The sequence below is a fragment of the Chlamydotis macqueenii genome, chromosome 3 (assembly GCF_036417535.1).
Source record: "Chlamydotis macqueenii isolate bChlMac1 chromosome 3, bChlMac1.mat, whole genome shotgun sequence".
In the NCBI taxonomy this organism is placed as follows: domain Eukaryota; kingdom Metazoa; phylum Chordata; class Aves; order Otidiformes; family Otididae; genus Chlamydotis; species Chlamydotis macqueenii.
This window is the reverse complement of record NC_141558.1, coordinates 99,599,197-99,625,837: the sequence shown is the minus strand read 5'-3', so window position 1 is coordinate 99,625,837 and position 26,641 is coordinate 99,599,197. Positions and strand designations below refer to the sequence as shown.

The following is a 26,641-nucleotide window of genomic DNA, read 5'->3' as shown; positions in this document are numbered from 1 at the left end:
CATGTAATGTTTTCTTTGAAACATAATCCAAACGTTATTATTGACACTAGTAATATGGGAATTGAAGAAAAGCTGATAAACATCTGCAAAACTTGAGGTGTGAAAATAAATTATTTTTGAGACACCTCCCTTCTTTTTAAAATATTAAGTCATGCATCACTGGCCTCAAGTTTTAAATCTCTCACCTGTCCAGGGGTGTTTCCTGTGTGCCAGAGAGCATTTCTCAGGTGTTCACCAGCACCAGTTGTTGAGTTCACTACTTTGAGCGACACACCAGAATAGCCGTAAGCCCTGGTGGGTTTGTCTTCCCAGTAGGTCTGAGTAACCTGCTTCCACATGAGAACATAAAACCGACTGCTGGACTGGTAGCCAAACACAAAGCCAGCATAGTCATCATCACGGTCTGTGTTAACATAGAATGTCCCACTGAAGTCAACGGAGCTGAACTCGTCATAGCCTGGGAGAGGACGAAAGAGACAAAACATCGAGTTACAATGCTGGGTCCAGCCACCCACACCCAGGAGTCCTAGCTTTATTCTGAGTTTTTCCAGGAGTCGTAAACTATATTTTTCAGTTTCCTTATCTGCAAAAGTAATTACATTTGCCTACCTATCACATGGAGGCTTCTGGAGAGAAACAAGTTGTTTACAGGTGGCATTGAAGACAGCAGGCACTATACTTATGTCAAGTTCTTCTACTGGGTATTTTGTTCATGTTGCAGTCAGTAATGAGATGAATGGTAAACAAAAGCCAAAATAGCATTAAGCTATTTTTAATGTGGGCATATACACTGTCCCTGTGTGTCAGACCAAAGTGTGCAGCACCAAAAGGTGTGTTTATCTACTTTTTTTTTTTTTTCCTCTTTATCACCAGATCACTGGTTACTTTTACAAAGACGATGGCTGACATCTGATACTCACCTACAGCTATTCCAGGATCAGAGTTAGCAGTCTGCACCAGCTCCTTGCCTTGGTGGCGAATAACCCAGTTGGGATCAATCTGAGCTGTTCCCTTGGGGTCCAGGGGGACCATCTGGAACTTTCTGAAATCAGTTTCACTGATGGCATTGTTTTCAGGACATACATCATAAATATCCGGTACATTGTCATTGTCAAAGTCATCTTTGCAAATATCACCTCTGCCATCACCTGCAAACAATGTGAATAAGCAAATGCAATCATTAGCAATTTATTCAGCCTTCCTAACAGCTCTCCTACTGATGGAAGAAAATTATGATACATACAAGTATGTTATTCTCTTGTTTCTCAAAGAATGCTCCAAACAACTCCGAAGAAAGCTTCATTCTCTGAATGTCTGTTTGAAATGTTGCTGGTGACGACTGGAAGAAGTCATCAACTTAGATCAGGGCCAAAACTGATGGTAATAAAACTGTCCTGTCAGTGGTTTATGAAAGTGATCAATCTGGCCCCAGTCAATATGCTGCTTTAGAATCGGGGTGGGAAAAGTTGGAAGTTTGCTATGTCGATGTAATTCACTAATGCTTGTATTACATTTTCAATTTGATTTGTCCCAGATGTGGATACAACGCCATATTTTAATATGTGCAGTATAAATGAATTCAAACAATAGTGTTAAAAGCTTAATCTTCTTGCACATTACTAAATCCTTATATACAATTGAAGATACTAAATGTCTTTTCAGACTTTTTTATCTCTGTCTCAAGATTCCTTCAGCAACAATCTAGCTAAGGTGCTTCAAATTGCAGAAATTTCATATCTATGTCAAAAGAAAGTGGGGATGGTATTGCAGTAAAATATGCGTGCATGCTCAGTCACTCCTTCACTTGTGGGTAGAACAATTTGTCTTAGAAAAAATGTAGCACTTCAGAAAAATATAAGAAAAAAGAAAGAAGCACTGTATCCAACAGGGCTAGCCTTGGAGGAATTGAAATATTAAGTTTTGTTATATGAATTGCAAGAAGTTTTTTAGACAACCTAAAAATATATCCATACAGCCCAACTACAGTTGTGCTGCTGCTCAACACTTCCAGTATGCTCAAGATTTAAAAAAAAAAAAAAAAAAATTTCCTTTCTTAATTTACCCCTAATATTGGTGGAAACCAGTAATGTGACTTGCCTTGAATAGCAAATGGTGAAAGCAGACATCTAAAAAAAATATAATGTCTCATTGCCACTGTCATTGTTACTCAGTGGCATACAATATAGCTGAGCATCTGCTTTTTGATTTAAGTGTCTGTGACTGCTCTAAGAACATGAGAATTAACACAACGGGAAATAGCAATGATCCAACTCACTCAATATTGACCTGCTACTAGATAATAGAAAGCTACATTACTATGCCTAACCAGCACAGTATTATCCAAGTATGATGCTTTTAGAGAGAGAGCAGAATGAATTTTAGGCAACAGCCAAAAAGAAAAGTAGTTAGACAAAGCTGAAGCATCTAATATCCCAAAGACTTTTCTGCAGCTCAGATACGTGGTGAAATGGTCCCATTTTCCACCCTGGCAATCAGCCATGGAGAACTCCAAATCCTGACCAGCTGTGTGCTCCTGCACCTGTTTGTCTTGGTACTTTGTGGAGAAAAGAGAATGAATTTCCAATTTTATTCCCTTTGCCAATACGAAAGAGGTAGTTCTCGAGTCACAGGAGAATCTAATTATTCACTGAAAGTCCTGCTGACTTTGTTACTGAGCTGCTGCTGACAACATTGATTCCCCGTCAAGGAAAGTCAGAAAGTGTTTTGTTTACCCAGCCACATCCAACAGCTCTCTCCAGGGGCTCATCTTTATATGCTATAGCTCACATCTTCAAGAGCGTGGGAGCATCTTTTGGCTTCATTTATCGCTTTTCCAGGATTTCTGCTGGACTTGCCACTAATGATAGTGATGAGCTGGCTAAACTGTTTAAATTTACTCTTTTTGTGAATACTTACTTCATATATAAATGTATTCTCTCTCACAAGATCCAGGTGACAGCTGACTATAACAAACTACACCAATTTGGGGACACTCTTATTCTGGAATATTTCTGAAATTATACAGCTATTCCAGAGATTGGCAAGTACAGAGATCTTCTCATTATATCACTGGACTGAAGAGTTAAGTAATTTAAGAACTACTACTGACTACAAACCAGAAACTTCCTGCTGCAACCAGCTGTCTTACCAGGAAATCAGTCAGGGCTCAGGACTGTATCTTTCTAATTGTACATAAAATCATATTGTGTAGGTACTAAATTCTGCTTTCAGTTTCACCAAAATAACCATGGAAAGACTCCAGCAAGCTGTACAACTCAGAACAGAAACTGCTCACCTGTATTTATTGCAAGGGCCTTTACTAGTAGATATATTATGGTGGTTTTGGATCATATGGATCAGATATATTTTTATTAAATTACATTTATGATTGTGAAACTATCACTATTTCATTATTGAAATACTGCCAAACACAGAGAAGGACTGTTTGAGAGTGACCAGCAACATTTTACCACAGAACTGGAGAAAGAAACAGCTATGTATCCATTTCTTAAACTGTGACGTGTACCTAATCAAGACATATTTAAAGGTTCCTATAAAGCAAATTTGAGAAAAGCTGCTCAGAAATTTTTTTTAACAAAAATTATTTTAAAAACCCAATAATTTTAGACTTAAAAAACCTGGAGAAATAGTCTGGTTTTCAAAATAAAACAGCACTAAAACACATTTTTTCCATTTTAATTTTCAGAAAACAGCTTGTTTTGAAAGCAAAGCAGCTCAGTTTTAATTTTAAGACATTTGAAATTCAAGCTATTGGAAATATTTTCCCAAGTTTTTTTCACTTTGAATTTCCCAATTCAAAGTGAAAATCAGAAATATATATTTTTAAAAAATCTGGTGTAGTTTTGGTTTTTGTTTTTGTTTTTTATTTTTTTAAATTTATTTAAAGGTGTTCTACAAATAAGTATGCGTGTGTTTGAGCCCTGTCAAAGAGGCTTCCTAATGCTCTGACTCTGGACCAAACCGGACCGTGCAGTTCCATTGAAGTCCACAGTGTCTCAAATGTCAAAAGCAGTTCAGTTTGACCTGAAGTTTTTCTCTTCACCAAATACTCCATGATCAGAATCGGATACTAAGAACTAAACAAAATTCATATGACATTGTTCTTACCATCAGAGTCCTCCTGCTCAGGGTTGTATCTGAGGCGACAATTGTCCCTGTCATCTGGGACACCATCATTGTCATCATCAGGATCACAAGCATCTCCTTTACCATCCTTATCATGGTCAGCCTGGTTAGCATTGGGGATGTAAGGGCAGTTATCTTGGTTGTTCTGGTGGCCATCTTCATCTATGTCCTCATTATTGTCACACTGGTCACCAACAAGGTCGTTATCTGCATCAGTCTACAAAAACAAACAAACAAAAAAGTAAATGTATTATTGTTGCTAAACACAAAATTACAGGTAGCCTGGTACTTAATTTCTCAACATTTCTTTTCAAGGACTTCTCTGGAGACAAGTGATATCATGATGACAACTGTGCTTAAAGCAGAAATATAACTTTAAACTAGTATAGCTACTTATTCTGCCATCAGTGCATAAGATCCGATCACCAAGACATTTCCAGGGTAGATTTCTGGTCACAATCTTCATTGCTTTCATTTTAGAGATCACAGGGGAGTTGCAGTCTGGGCAGCACATTTTCTGATTGCTACCGTATGCTTGATGTTGCTTATCTGTGCACGGACCAACAAACTCAGGCATATCAAATGCAGCCCTGAGGCTGTTCTCACTCGCCACGAGGTAAGAAAACAGCAATTATTCTGTTCTTTTCTCTGCCTTTGTTCTGATATTATCATTAAATAAACTGTCTCTAACATTTACCTGGTCTGGATTATGCATCAATGGACAGTTATCACACTGATCGCCAACTCCATCACCATCTGTATCACTCTGGTCTGTGTTATAGACGTAAGGACAATTATCTCGTTCATTAAAAATGTCTATGAGGAAAAAAAAAAACAACAAAAGATTGAAGAAATCAGAACGGTATTGCATCCAGCACAGTCAGTCGTAGACTGCAGGAGTCACCAGTAAAGAAGTCATGGTCTTAAGGAGTTCATAGGCTTTCTGACTGCTATAACGTTATTGCTACAACATGAAATAGTGAAAAGACTAATGCTAGAAAATTACAGTATCAATTCCATTTTTCTTGGAATTCTTTTATAAAATAAAAATACTTATATATATATTTTACTAAGGGATTTTGCTAGAGTCAGGGCTGATTATGTCTTAAGGATTTAGCCTTTTTTCATAGAATAACAGATAAAGGGGTGGGGTGTTTTTCTTTTTAAATATGATTTTAAAAGATTTGATTTGGATTTTCTTCCCAGACACTTTAAGGAATGGCATAGAACGCACAGCTACAAATGATGGAATTTCTGAAGAGTTCTGTATAGGAACAAATGCATTAATGTTCAGCTGCCTTAGCACTAAATAATTTCATTTTACCAGAATATGTGCATCATTTTTTTGTACAGCATGCCAAATTTCTAAAAGAAACTGTTCCTCCTCAGGAAACTTTATTTACAACTGACAATCTCCTTCAAAATCACAATACTTTGAAGAAAAACAAAAATAAGATATGCTGGCATAGCTGTCTGGAAAGGATACAAGTACACTCTCCTACATTATATGGTCCCTGCATATTTGAATAATCTTTAAACCATAGCATATGATTACATTTTTATTCAAATGCAAAACTCCCACAAGTACAAACCCCTGATGGTCAGAAGGATGACCAAAATATTCAGAAGTTCAAGTGGGACAGCATCCAAAAGTTTAAAACATTACTGAATGAAATCCAAAACTAGATTTCTTCAACTTCTAGTACTTCTGGATTCTCATAAAACTGAAATGCTGCAGGGATATGATTTTTGAAAGACTGTTAAGTGCTTTTCTCCCTCCTTAATGCTGATCAAATCTGGGTCAAATAAGCATGTACTGGTAGATGAAATAAACACCTTTAATAATATTTTAAGACACATTAAAAATGTGTATTTGGATTACTGTGGGCTTTGCAGTATGTTCATAGAAAAGCAGATTAACTTCCTACAGATATTGTCTTAACCGCACAGATGTTCTGATGTTCTTTTCCCTCCCAAAAAAAGAAAAAAAAAAAAAGAGTCAACAAAAGTGTTATATTAGACCCTGATTACTTTGGAGCACAGGTGAAGGAAAGATTTTTTTTTAAGATTACACTGACAAAAGACTTGCTGAGATTTTTCTTCAACAATATCGTTGTAGTCATTTAGGGAGTTTGTGGACAACTATACTACACGGGGCAGATGAACCTCAGTCTTCTCTCCCTTCTCCTGCATTTTTGAGCAGATAGACCCAATTTTATTCCTTGAACAAAAGCAGGTAGCCCATCTTACTGGACATAAAGCAAAGTGTATTTGTGGTACAGCACTTAATTCTCAAAACAGAAAGCATACCATCTCCATCAATATCCACAGCACACGAGTCACCCTCCCCATTATTATCTGTGTCAATCTGAGCAGGGTTGTGCACATAGGGGCAATTATCACAGCGGTCACCAACTTCATCCTTGTCATAATCAAACTGTCGAGGGTTGAACAGAAGAGGGCAATTGTCCTAGTAAGAAGAAATAGAAGATTTCAGAATATAAATCACAACTCATGAGAACATACTATGAAGTGGTTCATCTTGGACAGAGGTTAAAAATCAAAATATTAATCCATTATTTTTTCAATGGACAAGCTGTACATACTCTGAAGATCTTGGTGGTAACAGGATGGCACCTGCATAGCCTGGCTCACTGTTTGGTTTTGTGTTTTTGTACAAGGCATGTGAAATGTGTTCTGTATCTCACTAGAAGAGCAACAGGCATTTTAAATTGGATCTGTACTCAGATACTTCAGCAAAAGTGTATCACTCGTACATGTGGTTTTTTAAAAAAATCAATCCATGTTGTAATATCAAGCCAACTTGAGTTACATATTGTATTTTTTGGAAGAAATTAGAGTTGTTACTCTGACTTTTTTGGAACAAATTATTATTAATATCCTCACTTTCAAACCATGTATTTTTATTTTTTCAATTTAAACCTTTTTTTGTGGGTTGTGTTATATTACATATGATGATAAAATGTAAAAAGTTTCACAAAGCAGCGTTAAAATGAAATACTCTCATTGACACTAAATATTTTTCCCTGAGACCATTCCTTTTAGTGGAATTTTAAAAATTTCATTTCAGTTTAGTCCCTAATTTGAAAGCCTGCCAGAATTAGAATTCTTGTGTTTCACACATCCCCAAATTATACATGGACTTTTGCACAGGCATGAGGAAGTACTCAGTGTGAAAAGCAAAGAACAACAAAACCAAACCAAAGTAGTTGGAGTGAGGGCTACATGAGCATCATGGAATCTGAATGGAGGTCATTTGGAAAAAAATCTTTAAACTACTTTTTCTCCACTAAAGCAAAAACCATTTACTAGGAACAATTTTTTTAGCCCAACCTTTTAAATTCCTCAGAATTACATTTTATATACTCAAGGATAAGATCTAGAAGCACGTCAAAGTTTTATACCGCTCATAAAACTGAACTGCCGGCTACAATTTTTCAAATATATGTACTAAATCATATCATTTAATGAAATGGTTCTTTGGTTTTTGAAATATTCTAAGTAGAGGCTCCATGAACACAGTTCTAGCCCACCTTTACCCATCTGAAGCTCTAGACCATCCAGGCTCCCTCTGAAGGGAACAAAGAGGCACAGTAAATTCCTAAAACCAATTCACTCATACTAAACATGTTCAGAAAAGGCAGGGTGAACCCTACTCTGGAGGTGTCTCTGTCCTTTTGCTGAATGTACAGGGAGAATAGGTTTAGACTAACTGCCTATATTTTAGGCTCTACAGGTAAATTAATTTCAGTCTCGTGGGCAGATCTAAAGGAGGAAAGTATGAACCAGGTTAAGTACTTTCCTCTCATCATTTCCCCTTGATGCTGGCTGTGTTTATAGTTATTATTATTCATCATATCTTGTTCCCAACATACCTCAGATATATCTACCAACTTTTCAAATACAATGGACCTATCATTCTCCCATTGCAAAATAAAACATCCTATATCACCTTCCATTGAACTGTTTTCACACACACAACCAAACCTAGAACTGATAGGGAGAACATAATCCAGACTCAGGTTCCCCAGGCTGCTTTGCTCTGCACAGCACTACTCTCCTTTGACCCCATACAGCTTTACTCTGCACCAGACATTGCTCAGGGAAGGCAGTGCAGAATAACTCAGCTGAAGCTCTGAACAATAGAGCTCTCATCTATTGTAATGGTTTTCCTTAAAACCAGATGTTTAGGTTGAATGTTCTGAAGACACAGAAATGCATCTTACTTTGTCATCTTCGACGCCATCGTTGTCATCATCCTCATCACAGGCATCTCCTTTGCCATCTTTATCAAAGTCTTCTTGGCCAGAATTAGGCAGAAGGGGGCAGTTATCCTGGCCAAAAGAAATAATCAATACATTATGTTTACATTATGTCAGAATGACTTGCCTGGGCAAAAGAATAGATATGGTACACCAGAGGCTATAAAACAAGAACAATCAATCACAAATATTTTTTTAAAGTGCCTGTTTGTTTATTGCCAAAGATAGTAGTTCATTTGCTGCTTTCGTATTGTAAAGTAAGTGAAATGCATCTGCAAATCATTCTATTTCCCAGCTCTCCTTCTGTTACAGAGATGTTTCCAGTAAATTTTAGATGAAACTATCTAGCAGAGAACAAACATACCACACGCACACACATGCACTCTTACATCAACTTTTTATAGGCAACTCATGAAGCATGTTTGAAGATTACATATAAAATGACCAAGTTTGATTGCCAGAAAAATAAAGATACAAGCCAGGAGATGGTCTTCAGAAATAGTTGCTCATATGGAAAGTTACTGGAATGAAGTAGTACACAGCAATGAAGGGGAACACTGTAAGAAAGGGTTTTGAAAAAACATGCCTTTATACTATTCTGCAAAACAGTACCTTTGCACTCTCATGCTCCCATGGCTTTGAAAATAAAAGGCAAATTTATCTCTATTTTGTATCATAGCTTTGTAAAGAATGATTATTTTAAATGAGCAAGTCTTACATTACACTGAAAAAATAATAAGTTAAATAGTTTGCCAAACTTTTAACATGTATTCCTTTTTAAAATACTAAAATCAGGTAAAAATGGATTGGCTAAGAACAAATACATCTAGAAAATTTCATTCTGTTATTCTTATTTTTTCTCACATTCCATATCTACCTCAGACCAAAACTGAATCTACCCATAGAGTGCAGAAATACCTTCTCTGTAACTTTTTTTGAGACAATGAAAGAAATTAGTTGAAGCATGCTCAATCATTCTGCATGTTTGTATCTATATGTTTGTCTGTCTGTCTTCTCTAGAAATTTGAGTCCAATTTCACACAAATCAAGTAGTAAGGTGGAGACCTCATGGACAGAAAGTTCCTACAAACTTTGCAAAAAGAAATAGTGGTGTAGAGGAGAGAGATCCTCCCAGTGCACTCTAAAAATCTCTCACTAGATATTAGAAAGAGGGTTTATTAGACATCACACCTTCTACCTGGCAACTCAACGTTGAGATACAAGCCCAGTGGAAGCTACATTATAGACAAAGTTGTGTGTTGGTATGATCATTCTTATACAAACAAAAATTCTACTTTCATGTGAATAAAAAAGAAATTTATACTAAAAGATATTGCTAAGATTTTATTTTTATTATTATTTACAATAACTTGCTTTATTCATATAGCTTTGCTTAGACAGTAAGTCCATTTTCAGCCATTATGAACTCAAGGAAAGAAGCTTTGGTTGGCTTGCTTTCATCACTCATAATAAATATAGGGACTTGAAAGTATCTGATATTTTTGAAGGTTTTCTGTGGAGTTTTTCCCTTAAATTAAGTACTTGTGTCTATTAGACCAACACATGTATTATAGAAACCATGAATCAACCTTTGAAAGTTACTTTTTTTTCTGAATGAGTTCAGCATGCTGGGTTTTTAATGAAAACTTGTAATTTGCAATACATCTTGAGTCAACATGTTGCAGATTCAGATGACAGGAACTGAAAGAGAATATATGAACTGCAATTCCAGTTCATGGCTGGATCCACAATGAACAGACATCAGCTACAATGAGGAAGGTCAAGGTTTGAGGCATAAATTTCCATCAATGTCTAAAACTCTTCTGCTGATAAAATGCCAGATTCACAACTTCAACTGGATTATACCTGAGTGACTTATAATTCTCTCAAATAGCTTGATTTCAAACTTCCCTAGTCTCTTGATTCATATTTGGTTTTTTAACCACTGCAGTGGTCTAGAACTCAAGTCATATTTTGCATTTCTCTCCTTATCATTTAATACAAAGCTATTGTGCTAGAACTTCACGACAGTTTAGAGGTAGATCACTTTAACATGGAGAAGGAGAAACCAAAACGTTTCAGGTTTGGGGAAAAAAAAAAATCCAAAAACCTCAGGTCTAGGGAAAAGCCTTGACGCTGTAGCCACGACTGATTCAGAAAAATACTTGAGCACATGCCCTAGTGAAAGCAAGTAGATAATCCAGTGTTTCCAGTGGTCCCATGGGTAGGTGTTTAAAACTGAGCACTCGCTTATGCCTTCTCCTCAGGTGAAGCTCAGTTCATCCCAGTTGCTTAATTTGCTGCTGCAGTGTATGCCACTCTGTATTGTTCCCGTCATTCAACTATCAGTGACGCCACCACTCAGAACTCGGAATTACCTCTACAGGGGGTGCCTTCACCCCTCAGCTATTTGGGCCATTGTTAAACTGATGAACCTGGAACAACTTTCAGCCTGGTTTTGCACAGCAGTGTAACTCCATCAGGATGAGACATGCAAGCGATGGAGAACCCTTCTGTCTAATTACTCATTCTTTCCTCTCTTCGGTTCCTATTGCCAAAACTTATCTCAGGCTCAGAATCCAGTTTTCACAGAGAGTGTGACCTGCTTAACTCTTTAAAAGGAAGGGGTAGTTAAAGGAAGGATTTAGAACTGCAGACCTTACGTGGCTGCTCAGTGTCCTGTTACAAGCCTTGCAGGTAGGATTTTATACTCACCTGCGCCCAGAGATGCCTGTTTAGTCCTCACTGGCTCCACACTTATGCTTTAGGCAGCTCATACTTGGTGTGCTAACTCTATTCACAAGAATCTCAACCTCATGTATTCTGAGTAGGAAGAAATCCAAAGCAGAGGACTCTGGATCTTATTTTGAGAATCCCTTACTGGAACTATTGTTAAGCAAATACACATTTCACAGCATCTCCTGGAAAATGAGCATGCTGTAATAGTGAAAGCTTAATGAAAGCAACCAGCTTGATGCTGAGAAGTGTTATTCACAACTATTTAGGAAGAAAGAGAGAAAATTTGGTTATGTAGTGGCATTGTTATCAACCTTTTTTACTTACCTTCACACAATGGTATGTTGCATTAGCAGCACAGACTAAGTTATTATTCGGCCAGCCATCCAAGTCCGAATCCTCACCACAGATGCGTCCATCGCCAGCATAACCTGTCCTACATTCACATTTGTACATAGGATCACTGAAATGGCCCAGATAGATGCACTCTGCAGACTTATGGCAGCTGTGTGTCTTGTCCTTGCATGGATTCTCTGGCTCACAGACCTGTAACAGACAGAGCATACTCACTGAAACCCGATGATATTCAGAGCCAGTTGCGCATGTCTCAACTTCATCAAAATCCATCAAAAAAGGCCAGTTATTTAGATGCTTAAAGACAGGAACTGTGTTTCAATTGTGGTTAGTAAGTCATAGAGGTATGTTGGTTCACAACGCCAGACAAAGTGTACAACAAAAATAATTACAACAAAAATAACTACAACAAACCACAGGAAAAACTGGACATTATTCAAAAAGCCATTAAAGTGATTAACATTTTCAGAACTCTATCTGCTTTCTTTCAGATGTCATTAATCCCCAAAAATCAACTGCAACGGAAAGCAGACTGTACTCACCTCTTTCCTTTAGCGTTCTGCCTGTCAGCATGCAAGGACTATCTTACTTTCTTAAATCGAAGAGACTCTAATCAATTCTCATGCTCCCCACAAGTTCAGTTTTTGTTGGCTCTTTCTTAACACTTTGCTTATTTTCATTGACAGTATCTGAGAATCTTACACAGATGTTTTATATTTAAGCTTCACGTGTTGAACTAACCACAGACTGATTCAATAACAACAGAGAAGATACCCCATGCCATCCATTTTAACATTTTAGTCTTGTCTATCAAACTGTAGTCTTCAATATCACTTCCACTTCCTTCTGTCCTTCACCACTGATAGGTGTTGGCCCAATGGAATTTAGTGAGTGAGAACTTCAGACATATGTCTGATGACACCCAGATTAACAGCATCATATTTATGGAGAGAACGATCCTGATTCTTCAGTTTCCAATCCCCAGAGTAGGCATACACACCTGAGAGAAAGAAGTGCAAAGCAGGGGAATGCTTGCTCTTGGCATTTTACACTCATTTGGTGCAACTGTGCAGATGCCTACAGAAAACAAAATCATTTAAAAAACAACCCCAAATTCAGAACCAAAAATATCCTGGAACAGCAGTTATCTCTTTCAGGCTGTCTTTCTTTGGTACCTAATTTTATCACATACTTTCATTCACACATATTTTCAGGTGAGAATTACTCAGCTTGAAATCCATCAAATTCTCTTCAACACCACTTACCTGCTTCTCAGTCTTGGCAACTTCCAGCCCTACCCCATATGGCTGGCTTCCTTTATAGCGTGGAGGACAGGGCAAGCAGTGGAAACCCGGATTTGTGTTCACACAGCGATGGACCTGATTCACCTTAAAGCAAACATCTGATACAGCTATACACTGCAGGAAAAGAAAGAAAGGAGAAATGAATTAGATGGCTGTGTAATTCTCAAATAATGAAAATTTTACAGTGATTTCCTGATGTTAGTGGAAACAAAGTCAATACCTCATCAAGATCCTCACAGACAGTACCATTGCCAAGGTAACCTGCTGGGCATGGCCCACATGACCAAGACCCGTCTGGGTAACTGTTGCATTCTGCTCCAGGAAAGCAAGGATTTGACAAACACCCATCTGGTAAAGACATATAAAAATGTAAATTCAGTTAGGTGCATAAAAGGCATGTAACACTTCATTTAAAAAGTATTCTCTGTTCATTAGCTTATATCACATCTCATGCAACAGACTCTTATAAAAATTCTTCAAATTAGGGTTATTAAATGCATTTAATATACTATTGACTTAATACAAAAATACTACAGATTGCTACATTCAGTTGAATACATTACACCATATTGAATCCCTGTTTAAGAAATGCATCCTTGTTCAGAAGTTAGTATTAAGAATGTATATAAAATTCCACTGATCTAAACAGCACCCAAAATAGTCAAATATGCTTTCCTGAAACAAAGGTGTAGTTAGTAGGTTTCTGTAGTGTCAATTCATAATTATCCGTTAAAGAAATAATAATAATAATAATAATTCAGACTGAACAAAGAATGACTAGATACCAACCAATTGGGCAATCCTTCTTATTGCACATATCATGTTGCTTAGTATCTCCCACGCATGGCTTTCCTCCGTACTGTGGCTCTGGACTGTTACAGAGGCGAGACCTCTCACGAATTCCTCCTCCACAGGTAACAGTGCAAGCAGACCACGGAGACCAAGGACCCCACTGGCCATTCACTGGGATATGCAAAAGAGAGGAGAAGAGCGTCACAGGCAATATACTGGGGACAACATTTAGTGCCAACGACAATAACCCTTTCTTCAGAACCCTGACTGGAGACAGTTTCTCACTACGCACAAGGAACAAAGATGCTGACAAAGCCTTACACTAAGATAGCAATATTTCAGAAACAAGCAAACAAATAAAAAATACCCAACTGCTTTATAGGCATTTTTTGGCCAATAATTCAAAACAACATGCCGTGCCCACTGCCACGATGTATTTCCACTTAAGTTGATCAGAACAAGTATGGTGCCTTCAAAGCTCACTACGAAGCTTTTATTTTGTACAGAAAGCAGGGTGCAACCACAGGATACAAACTTCTGCTGAGCCAAACCTGAGCTCTATGGCTTGGTTTTTTGTTGTTTTTTGTTTGTTTGTTTGTTGTTTTTTTTTTTATAATGGCAACAGTATGCTCAGTAAGGTTGCAGCTATTATTCTTGTTTTGTAATCCATCCATAAGTGTATCTTCCATAGCATTGCTATTTCAATGATTCTCCTACACATTTTATATTGGTACAACTTTACTAATACTGTTGGCATCAATCCTGAATTTTCTTGAAATACAAATATATTTGAACAACACTCTGTGTTTGTTCTTGGCACTGAAAAAAAAAAACAACATACGGGCAATGGTGTGTGTCCTTAAATAAATAACCTTTTCCCTAACTTTGCATGCACATGTAGATCAAATAATAGATGAACCGTGTCCTGCTATTTAAGTACTATTGAGTTAGAAGCTTGACATCAATGTCAAGCTCATATCCCATAAGTAGAAAGGAAACGCGGAACAGATGAGGGAATGAAGAAAGATATACTAAAGTGAAAAAGTGAGGAAAAACTATATGAAGGGAAAGTGAAAGGGAGTGGAATGAACAGTCTCTAAAAAGGTTTAAAAGTGTTCATGAGTAAGAAAGAATTATAATAACAATTAAATGTGTTGAATATGTAAAATGTCTATGCGTACTTTCAAAGAAACCTGGCTATTGAGGGACTGTATGTCTATTCCTAACATGTATGGTATCACCTTCCTTCAGATAGAAAGCGTTTGTATTTCTTACATGCAGAGGTAAATCACTAAGTTATAAAATGAAAATTTCTCAACCTCTTAATGTTTAAAGCCACATCATAACTTGGGAGGTTTACAAAACCTCCAACAGCATTGTTGCCTTCATTTTAAAAACATCCTTGTGCGTTCACTCCTAAGCTAAAAGTTATATTTTCCATCATAGAAATTCACTGTAATTCAGATCTGAATAAAGAGAAGAATTCAACTGGAACATTATTGCATCACCTTGGATTCAATACCACAAACATACCTGGACATGGAACTTTCTCACACTTCTCAGTCTCACGGCCATTTCCCACACAGTTTTTCCCACCCATCTGGGGAATAGGGGAATTGCAGAGGCGGATGCGGGTGATATTTCCTACTCCACAGGTAACTGAGCAGGAAGACCAGGGAGACCAGTGACTCCAACCACCATCTTGACGTACTGCCAGAGAAAAGAGCAAAACTCAAGGAAATAGCCTACTTGCACCAGTAATACAAACTTACTTGTGAAGTTAACCTTCTAATAAGCCTCTCACCACATCTGATGAATGTCCCATCTCTTTCCTACCACTGTCACAAAGCCCAACACGTCAGCTCAGACATTCAAGCATAGCTTTCTTAAAAATCTCAGTGACCAACGTATAACTAACATGCATATTAGATATTTTACTTAAAAATAAACTTGTTCCAATGAAACAAATACTTGTTTAAAACACACATTTGGACATCTAGCAGCTTCAGAAATAGCCTTAGGTACTATAGTGGCCTGGATATAGCAGCTACCTGCAATAGTATTAACTACAGTTCTGGAGACAGAATACAATCCTTCTGATTGCCTTAAATATAAAAGCAGTTTGATATTTTGCAAAAATCTTTTATGATTACTGTATCCGTAAAAGCTCCTAAGCTAATGGAATGTGTCAATAATCCTGAATGAATTGGAGATCAAAATGTGGCCCCATGTATCATGATTATCAACTGAGTGTTGTCTCCAAACTGACTTCAAAGAAGAGACTCCAGTTCATAATGTTAAAGAAAAGATCACCCACTATCTTTTTGTTTAACAGAGCTGAGCCCAGAACACACATACACATTAAATTGTCAGGAAAAGGAAAAACATTTGTAAGGGGGAAGATGACAAAGAATTTAATGATAGCTACTTTAATTATGCATATATGAGTGTCCAAATACACACTGTTCTGGCTAGTGAGTGTTTGTAGCAAATCCAAACTAAGCTTTTTTTTTTCTTAGAGAAGTCCAAAGAAGCTTTAAAAAAAAAGAAAGACATGTTATTACTTACTGCGATGGTCACATTTCTTAAAGCTGCACATCCTTGTCTGGATGTGCGGGCCTGTACAAGCACTCCTGGTGACATCACACGACCTTCCTCGCATCTGAGTCCCAGAACCACAGGTAACTGAGCACTTTGTCCAGTCTGACCATGGTGACCAGCCTTCCTCACTGTCATCAGCTGCAGAGCAAAAGGTACAGAAAAGTACTTAGCATTGAAAGTCACTCTATTATCTTACTCAGAAGACTTTCAGTTCTCTTTGTCTGTAGAACATATGCTTTGTCAGTTCTTGTTCTAATTTTGCCTTCCCAAGTTGATACTGAAGTTATGGAATTATGGTTTAATGTAACGAGAGATTGGCACAGATGAGAATCCTGGATCTTCATGAATTTTTGTTTGCATGAGGCACTGACCATTGGCAGAAGAATATCTTATCTCTAGAATGGACTGAGCCAAAAACTCAAGTTCCAACTGCCTTTGACTTCAGAATATAGGTCACTATGATGATATGTGGCCTCACCTCTGAACACAACATAATGATGAATGTGATCAAGAGCATGTTTATGCCTGTGAATAGGCAAAAAAAAAATCTGAGTATATTTAAATGCATTTTTATTTAGAACATTTAAGCAACTCTTTTCTTCTGCAACAGACTTGTCTAGTACAGAGTGAAATCTACTGAACTCACACTGAAGACACTTAATTAGTGAAATTACTAAAACTATTGTCACTCTACAGTCTAGTTCACAGCCTGCAACGTTGTCTTAAACAAACCTTGACAATCTGTTCCATGTAAGTAAAGCATTATACCAAAAGACGATATATGACAGAGAAGAAATAAAGTAACAGAACAAGAATAACTGAGAGGAAAAATAACTTGCACTCTTAATAAATATTGCATCAAACCACATGAAACTTTTGATCTGAACTTCAACATTCTCCACAAGGAGACAAGAAAACATCCTAACCTATGTTCGTCTGTTTTAACCAGTCAGTATGGAAAAGAAACACTCCACAGTGCTATTGCAAACCAACTATCAGAATGTCTAGCCTTGGAAAACACAGCTAGGGAGGTGTATGCATCTAACCTTTAGTGTTCAGCTTAGCTAGGCAAGTTATCAGCTTACTACCAGGCAACCAATATAATCACCGAAGAGAGACCAACTGCTCCAGAAGGTAACTCCAGAAGCCGCCAGGTTTCTTCATATGATCCCTGTGTACATACAAGTTTTTTATACCTGCCTCAGCCTCTTACTTGTTTTGATCTCTCCAGCACAGTAGCAGTGATTTTAAATATTGCCAAAGAGTATCTTTCTCTTTGGCTAAATACTCACAGTGCGAGCAGACTGGACAGCATTCGCCTTCAACAAAAGATGGATTGGCGCAGGAGACTGCTGGGCAGGTGATTTGATGGCACACAATTTTAGAATCCTACAGACAAAGAAATCAACTTACTGACTCATGCTCACATACAGAAGCAAATAAAGGTGGGCATATGGGGAACATTTCATGTGTGGAAATTCTTTGATTTGTTCTAAATGTCATGGACACGGTGACTACTTTTTATAAATATCAGTAAGTCCAGGCCAAGCTCTGAGTAAGTGTGATCTGACCTGGAGCAAACCCACTATCTGTTTTTGCAGAGAAGAATGTTTCCAAAACCTTACCTGGCAGGTGCACTTGGTGCAGCTATCTACAATCCAGCTTTCCTTATCTGCAAAGACACGACCATCCTGCCAGCAAACTGACTGGTTCTTCAGTGTTTTGTTAGGCCCAATCAATTCCCACATAATTTGGTTCTCCTCAGACTAGAAGATGAAGCAAATGAAAAAAAAAAAAATTTGGTACTTTGTAAACAAACCATTTTATATCTGACAAAACTAAGACACTATTGGATTTCATTCAGATTTTAGTCCTGAGACATATGGCACAGAAATAAACTTCCTTCAGAAAAGATTAACTTATTCAGAACAAGAAGAGTAGTAGACTTCAGTAACGTGCCACCATCTTAAGTCAACTACGAAAATCCCATACATTTACTTACTGTGTAGGTACTCAGTATACCCTGTGTTGATGTATTCACAAGCAGTACAAGCACAGCAAAAACGCTTCAACAGTATACAGGCAAGGCTGGGTTTCTTAGCTTCCGATTTCCAAACCTGCTGTTCCTTTAACAGGATTTATTTCCTCTGTGTATGAGTGCATGTGTGTGTTCTTTTAAACCCAGTCTGTCAAAACCAAGCCTTCATTAAAATGTTGTATTCAAGAACTACCTAACTAGTCACTCTGAAAATGCAGGCCATCTCTACATCATGTAGATATACGATCAGGTATGCACACGTACATACAGAAACGTTTATTAACTGCCTGTGGTATAAAACAAAGAAGGAAAGAGACAGACTTCTGTCAGTTCTTCAGACTTACAGGTACCTACCACTTTTTGGAGGTTATCAGCTAAGTTGTTCACCACGATGCGCAGGCCGGTGAGCTCTGTGAACATCGTTCCCAGCTCTTCACAGGAGCGGTCACAAAATTCAGCCTTCTTCTCTGGCTTCTCGCCCACGTACTCAGTTGTGACAGCAGGGCTCAAGTGAAGGATTTCAGTGCTCTCATTGATAGTGTTCACTTCAGCTGGTAGCAAGAGAGGAAAAAAAGAAGAGCTGCATATGCAAAGTTCTTCCACAGATTACGGATTCCTGCTGAAATCACGGATTGGCACCCATGTGCAGGGTTTAAACATATCTATTTTGGCACAGCTTCCTACTAGATCATACCCATGAATAAAAGAGAGGGGTTAGATGTCAGCTGGTTCCAATTACAGGCTTTCCCTTTTCAAAATTAAGAGCCAAGCTGTGTCTCACACAGCCCTCACTTTAAAACATTGTTGGCAATGCAACACAATAATTTATGAAGAAGGCATAACAAAAGGACACAGTAGCAAACAAACAAACTCATTTTATCCACTCAGAGCCATTAAGGGTTTCAGACTTTTTCATGACCTATCACATTTTCTCGATCCAGAAAAAGGCAGGAGAAAGTTTCCTTGCACAAAGACACTGTCCTTATTCAGCCCATAAATTTCATGGTTACTTGGCTCAAATTTGGACCATTATGCAATTTATACCAGACTCCAAGCTGTTCTGTGTTGCACTGCCTGCTTGGTGTTAAACTCAGAAGAGCTGTTATGATGATATTTTAATTCTGAAGTGAAATGGAGGTCAAGCTAAGATCAGGCTGAGTATTTGATTTGTCACTCCAAACACTCCTCTACCAGGCAGACAGTAATTAACTTTGCATGCATTATAAAGGGAGAACTGAACATGTTCTAATATCAGTTTAAAAGACCTCCCTGTCTATAGCAAATTCTTGAAAAGAAATATAAGTGAGAGCATCACAGTAATTAAAAAAAAGAACACAGATGATTAAATAAAAGTCTGTGTTCTGTTAAGCATTTAAATGTCCACCAGATAAATATCTTATGGATTCCATGGAAGCTCTCTCTAAAGACTCCATGGTACACTCAATTTTGGTATCAGTTATACAGAAATCCATACTGCCCTGTCTCTCAATAAATACTTGTTTACCAGACTTAGTAACGTTGTAATAACTCAAGGTTACCAAACAGAAAGAAGCCAAGGATATAACCATCTAAAAAGAAGAAATCAGCACAGGAATGTGAGCCATAAAATATGTGCTTCAAAATACTCCAGTACCTTTCAATGTTGACAAGTCACAGAAGGTGGCAACCCTTTAAAAATTTTGATCTGATGCTTGATTATCCAATGTAAACTGTTATATTTAAATGTACAAGCAATGAAAATGGGAGGAGAAGTATTCTTCATTCATTTAGAAGGCGAAAAGAACAAAGAACCAACCCATAAGATGACATTATATAATTACTTCTCAACTATGGGTTAAATGATCAGCTTGATGTGCTTCTCAGTTAGCTACGAAGTATCTGCCGCTAGCCAAGGTCTGCAACAAATTGTTCACAGTATTCCAGAGTTGAAGTAATTGTCCAGCTTCACTTACAGGATGGGAGGAAACCAATATAGCACATAGCAGATCAGAACTCTGTCCTAACTGTTTATTTCAGCTGTTTTTTGATTCCCTGGAAAGAATGTGATTTTCCTACCGCATTGAAACTCTAGGTTTCTCAGATTCCCCCGTAGCACTTCTCAGGTCATTAATTTCATATTTTTCAAGCCAACACGGAGTGTGCCTTGACCAGAACATTCTGAGGACATTAATAAAGCTGCAATCTCAGCAGGAAGCATAAACCAAAACTATGTTAGAAGAACTAAATCCACACTTCCTACTGATACTTGGCAATGACTGAAAGAAGATGCGTGGGGATCACTGGGAAATCAGTTCTCTGCTGCTGGTTTCCTGCTAATTTCCTAAGGACCACATGATTATCTTTAAAATGAGAAACCAGAAGAGCAGAATGTACACCCTTTCACATATGCAAATGTCATTCTGTACATCTAGCTGAAGAAGGGATTTTACTGATGTGCCTACTTAGGCATGTTTTTGTCATCTCTTCTACCCAGCGCTGTGTGTAAGTCCTGCCTAAAGTATTTGCAATCACCACACTACAGAGGTACTTTCCTACCCTCAATCAACAGCAACCCCAAACTACCATTTCACTGTAGCTCACACTCTCAAACTTGGATTAAAGATACAGTAGGAAAACATAGTCCTGTCTCTGAAAAAGCAGCAGGCTTTCTGTGTCCTCAGAGCAGAGGGCACTTCACTGGCAATATCTGCCATGTGGGACACTCACATATAAATTTGGCATCTTAGTGTCTGTACCACAGCTCAATGGGGGGGCCATCGAAATTGGAAAATACTTATGTACCTTGTGGTCAGTAACATATCGCCCATGATTTTTCAACTGTGGTAATTAAGCTGGATAGGCAACGCCAGAAAATCAGCCATGCATTAACAAGCCTCTCAAGTCATTTCGACGACCTCAAGCCAGTACGTCATTAGCTCTCTTCTGCTGTTGTATAAGTAATTTCCATTATGTAGTATCCTCTTGGTGTTGCAAAGTAAAAGTAAAAATACTGTGAATTGAACTATTTGCTAATACGTTAAAAAAAACCCCCACCAAATCTGTATCACTTATCGGACCTGAAAATTTGGTAGTTGACAGATGTGACAACAAAAACATTAAAAAAAAAATATTACCTGATGATCATAAGCTGCAACAGCTGAACGGTGTAAGAATTCCTCCTAAGGTAGGTATCAGCATGCAGAACTCAATTATCCCTGGCTTCCTCTTTAGAGCAGCATATGATGATATTTCTAAACATTTGGCCAAACTATTTCCCTTTGTGGTGATCAACCAATGACAATGTAAAACATTTGAAGACACCCTCTTTCATTGGTTTTGTTGGTTCAGTCTGTTTACACCTAGAGACCTCATCCTCTTGAATGAGACTGTTCTGCCTCTGAGCACTGAATGTGCCCTCAATGTTCTACTTCAACTTCTGGGAATTTTGTTTCTACTGGTAAATGAAGTAGGATAGCTGAACTGCATTCTTCCTGAAATCATCCTTCTCTTCTATTCAGATTACAAGTAGACCTAGATACACATTTTATTTTCCCACAGCAGTTCTGCTCCTCAAGGATTTAATTCCCCTGACAAAGCTGAAAACCAGTAATAAGTAGTTCTGAGTAGTTTCTGAGTACAGAAAACAGGTTGGCTGGGTTAGCTGACAACCAACAAGTGAGGGCATATCTTCTCGCCTGTGCCATCTAAGGCCGCTTCCATTCTAGCCCATATGACTTACTTCTAACACATCATCACACTTGTGTTTGAGGTCCTGCAGCAGGGCACCCCTCTGGAATGTAAAAAATAACCAACCAATAGTCTTTATCAAGATTTTAAAACAGACTAGCAAGCTCAGTTAATTTTTTTTTGTGCATATACATATACACACAACCCTATATAGATATAGACATAAATTTATATATCTTAGAGAGTTTTAATTACAAATTCTCAATACTCTGGCCCCCTTTGAAGAAGTTAAGGCCTGCTAACACTTAATTTCTGGGTTTTGCATAAACAACAAAAAAAAAGTTTGCTGAACTGATTAGCTCTATCTCATACGTCTTGGTGAAGTGACAGAAATGGTGGCATTTCAGATGGTAGTAGTTTCAAATAAAACCTCAAAGTCCTGATGGACTTGTGTACCCACCATGTTCTTCTGGTGAAATCAGCTGCCTCTGATTCTAGACTGAGCTCCTGCCAGTTACAAATACTGGAAAGTAAAATAGCCAGCACCTCCAATGAGCTGAAGTAAAAAAAAATAGCTCATACTTGACAACTCTTTCATGATGAATCCAGTATACTCCCATACACAGAGGGCTCCCCTCCTGGTGAGGTCAGCATGAACTGGACTAACAAGAATACATGGCACCTTGTCACATACATGTCTTCCATAACTCTTGTGATTTTCTTCTTATTTTCCTTAGGCTGTTCTGATTAACAATGCTTTGGGACTCAAACCCAAAGCCTCTTTCAGTCAAACTTTCTGTCAAGGAATTCAGTGTCTTTAAGACTTGCAGACTTTCTCATGGGCCCATTGAGAGTCAGGAGCAGAATTCACAAGCAGTGTTGCCAATCTTGTGCTCAAAGAATCATGGACTTCTCATGGAAGAATGTAGATATCTTTATACATGTGCATCTTTCCTTCTATTTCTAATAATTTCTTGCTTGACAGCTTTTCTACCAACTTAAAAACAGAGGCTTAGAGTTATAAATCTAAGCACTAAGAACTAAAATAGTAGCCTAGAGACTAGAAATAGTATCTCCATATAGCTGACAAATATACTCCCGTTACCACTAAACAGCAACTGAATTTTCTTTTTCTTTTTTAAACAAAATTCCTCTACCATTTCAGAGGGATCTGTTGCATGGTTTTAGGATAATACGTCACCATTGACATTTGTTAGTTTCAGAGTCAACTGAACAGTATTAATGAGGTAAAAAAGCCTTACTTGACTGGCTCCTCTGGCATCCTTTTTTACGGAGAACATCCTCTATAGAAGTATCAAAGATCAACTGAATATTTTGCAAAAGACCCTGTAATAATAATAATTTTAAAAAATTAAACACCAGCTAGATCAATTTAGGATTAACCAATAACTGGTCTGTCTCAAACCCATGCTACCGATCGGATTTAGCCATAAGTAAATAAAAAAATAAAATAAAATAAAATTATCAAATAAAAAAAAAATCTACAAGACATTCAACCTGGCACTTGCTGTAAAAAAAACCTCTTGATAGTTTTGTTACACATAATTTCAGTACTCTAAGCAACAAAGTCACAAATGTTCTGAAATAGGTCATAATAAAAGTTATTAATCAGCAATGAGCTCAAGTGTCCACTTCTGTAAAGTACATAGATTGCAGTTCTATGAGACATTCACCATGAGGTCAAAGTCAACCTTTGAAGTTCCTGCCCCATTGCTCTTCCATTCTTTAACAATCATTCCCATGCACCATACCTCACTGTCTCCTCAATTGTGCTGGCACTACCACAGGACAACACTGTAAAACCAGACTAGTATCCGTTTCACTTTCAAAAAACCCCAAAAACTCAAAAAAGAAAAAAAAAAAATTTAAAAACAGATTACTTCAGTGACCCATTTAACAGCACAACTCCAGAACCAGTTCTATGAGCACAACTAATGGGCTAGGAAGGGAGGCAAGAGTGAAGAGGCTGTGGGCAAGAGCTTCTGACTTTCCTGCCAAAACTGGTCACCCACACTCCAGCATGTCACGCTCTGACTGACAACTAGATGGCACAATAGGATGAGAAAGAAAAGGCTTTTCAAATTTTTGAAGCCATGAGTTCAAGTTTGATTTCAGCTGCGAGTGAAAAGAAGCCACTCATAAATCACTGTATGAGGCAGAAGTAATTTTCATTTTATAGGAAAACCCGAAAGTTTCTAATTGCTTCATTTTAAAACAAAAGAGAAAGAATAAATGTTTTCCACAAAAAGAAAAAAATATCTAATTTACAGGACTGATCAAAACATTTTGTTCTATTTTTTTTTTTTTTTTAATTGAAACTAAAGTTTATTCAAGATACTCTGAAAGGGGATGGGCCAAAACCACATGCCTCAGCTCCATTAAAAACTCTTTTTTCCTCCATCTTTCTTTTTCAAATAAAATTTAACAAATATTGACAAGTTCCTATGACTTGAACAGATGTATTTCAACAGAAAAACATGTCTTCAAGAAATTTCCAATGAATTCTAACAAATCACCACAAAAATGCAACATAATCAGAAGTCTTAAATCAGGAAAAGAAAGTGGATTGTTGCATAGGAAAGCCTGTAAACTGGTCTTGTGCACTTTTCCTGGCCTTAGACTTTGCTTCACCAGTCCTTTGTTTCCAAGAACTCCCTGAATTCACACAACACGGACCCAGCAATGAATAAAAACAGACTCTGGGGAAATTCTGCTTGGCAACACCTATCACCCCATCAAATCCAAGAGGCGCTGGGAGAACAAAACTACATCTATTGCATCTCCTCAGACTAGTTGCAGTGACCCGAGCTCCTCCAGGCTACCTACCCTGAAATGATTCTCCCGAATGGACCCTTTTGCCACATACATTCTGCTGTTCTCTGCTTTCAGCTGCTCGTAGAAAGGCTCCTCCAGGATGAAGCTGTCAATAAGGTCGCAGCCAACATAGAGGTTGTAGTTCTCCCCTGTTATTTGCACGGTGAGGTTCTTCCACTGCGAGTCGGCAAGGTCCACGTCTTCCAGGGAAATCACATTCTGGAAGCCATCCACCCAATAAATAAGGTCCAGGGTGTTGGCTCGGCCATTGGAAATTATCTCAAACTGCCTCTCACTGATGCCAGGACCCTCTAAAGCAAGGATAGTGCCTCTAGATTGCCTGTCCTGTCTCAGGGTGGCTGAAAGGATAAAGCCCTCATTTTGCCGTATGAGTTTGACAATCTTTTTTAATTTCTCTGGTTTACATGGAGGTATGTGATCAAATCGAATGAAACGATATGCTGGGATAGTGGGGTCTGGACCCCGAAACAACTTTGCTCCAACTGTCTTTCGGTTTATGTTACTGATTTGAAGTAAATCAAAGGTAGTCTCCTCTTCCTTGTCACCATCTGAAAAAGTTAACAGTGTGTGACAATGTGTCTACAAAAATGCTATAAGAAACACAACTCTGCACACTATACTTAGCAACTGCAATTATATGAGAGATGTGAAGATCAGCAGAGTAAACCCAGTACTTTCCTACTTCCACAAACAGAACTGCTCCTACTAGCATGCAAGTGCTTTGTATTTTCCATCTGTCCTTTTCATCTACATGACAACTCTCGCCTTCTCCATGTGTATGTTTGATTATATAACTAAGCATAGGGCTATACATTTTATAGCACTATATAATACACACTTGTGCATACACGCGTTCTGTATGTTCATGTGTATGCCTGTGCATGGATGCATGTAACAGTGTAATCATTAAATATTATATATATACATATGAATGGATAAGAACGCTGAGCCTATTTCCGTATTTTGACTGTCAGGTAATAAAAATCAAATTATGAGAAGCCATGTGGCCACAAGACAACAGGAAGCAAGAGATTTGTTTTTAAAGATTCAGGCCAAAAAGTCAGAAGCAAATGAAAGCCCGGCACTGTGCCAATTTACATCCTACTTATGTAGAGGTCTACTTCTCTACCTCTGTCTTTTTAAAATGTTCACCCCTCTCAATGATTCTATCTATGTTACTTTCACCATATATTTCTGTTGCAAATGAAAGTATAATAGCAATTATTTCTGAGACTACATACATTTTGATCAACAATTTCTAAAGAAGACAATTTTTAATATATTTATTTATTGGGGAATCTTTGTTTAACAGTAGTAAGATGTACCTACCAAAAAATCTCAGCAACTACTACTCCAGGCACTTCTAAAAACTCATGCATGATTACTTTGCCCATTGTAGCTCAGGTAAGGCAATGTTTGACACCAACTTTTACCTTTGAGGGTTACTCTATATCTAGTTAAGAAGAGTCAGAACTTACCCTGAGCATTTGAGGAAACCCACAGGGTTATCAAGACAGCAAGCCACAACAGCCTGCTCCTCTGCAGCATAACTCCTGTAAATAAATCAAAAAGTAGTAAGCATTAGGCAAATAATATTTATCAGCTACAAATATTTTAATGCCACAGAGTTCTCATTATAAGCAACTACAGATATAAAAACAGAATTTCTATCTTGTCTTATTCTTGTAATACCTATTCTGGGGTTATTCTTGATGCCAGAAGTAAAACATGACATCGAGTGAAGGGACTAGGAATTCTTGACAATACAGCTCCTTTTTATGCAAATATCCCTAACAACAAAAAGGAGAGACATACAGAAAATACATGCTATTATTTTCTCCGCCGTTTTTCAGCAGCTGGCATAG

General features: G+C 37.8%; 1 protein-coding gene across 1 annotated transcript in view; it reads right to left on the bottom strand.

The window, feature by feature from the left end:
* The window catches only part of THBS2 (thrombospondin 2), a 30,599-nt gene extending 4,273 nt beyond the window's left edge, over positions 1 to 26,326 (bottom strand). The window contains exons 1-18 of the mRNA XM_010119562.2: positions 26,255 to 26,326; positions 24,768 to 25,324; positions 23,183 to 23,267; positions 18,609 to 18,805; positions 17,842 to 17,982; positions 17,509 to 17,605; positions 16,184 to 16,354; positions 15,149 to 15,325; positions 13,613 to 13,786; positions 13,044 to 13,171; positions 12,785 to 12,937; positions 11,493 to 11,711; positions 8,394 to 8,501; positions 6,457 to 6,616; positions 4,844 to 4,962; positions 4,129 to 4,363; positions 921 to 1,148; positions 186 to 457 (exon numbers count right to left, since the gene is read on the bottom strand). Of these exons, the coding sequence (XP_010117864.1) occupies positions 186 to 457; positions 921 to 1,148; positions 4,129 to 4,363; positions 4,844 to 4,962; positions 6,457 to 6,616; positions 8,394 to 8,501; positions 11,493 to 11,711; positions 12,785 to 12,937; positions 13,044 to 13,171; positions 13,613 to 13,786; positions 15,149 to 15,325; positions 16,184 to 16,354; positions 17,509 to 17,605; positions 17,842 to 17,982; positions 18,609 to 18,805; positions 23,183 to 23,267; positions 24,768 to 25,324; positions 26,255 to 26,324 (3,291 nt within the window). The 5' untranslated portion in view covers positions 26,325 to 26,326. The remainder of the gene's footprint in view (positions 1 to 185; positions 458 to 920; positions 1,149 to 4,128; positions 4,364 to 4,843; positions 4,963 to 6,456; positions 6,617 to 8,393; positions 8,502 to 11,492; positions 11,712 to 12,784; positions 12,938 to 13,043; positions 13,172 to 13,612; positions 13,787 to 15,148; positions 15,326 to 16,183; positions 16,355 to 17,508; positions 17,606 to 17,841; positions 17,983 to 18,608; positions 18,806 to 23,182; positions 23,268 to 24,767; positions 25,325 to 26,254) is intronic.
* Between the last annotated feature and the right edge of the window lie 315 nt (positions 26,327 to 26,641).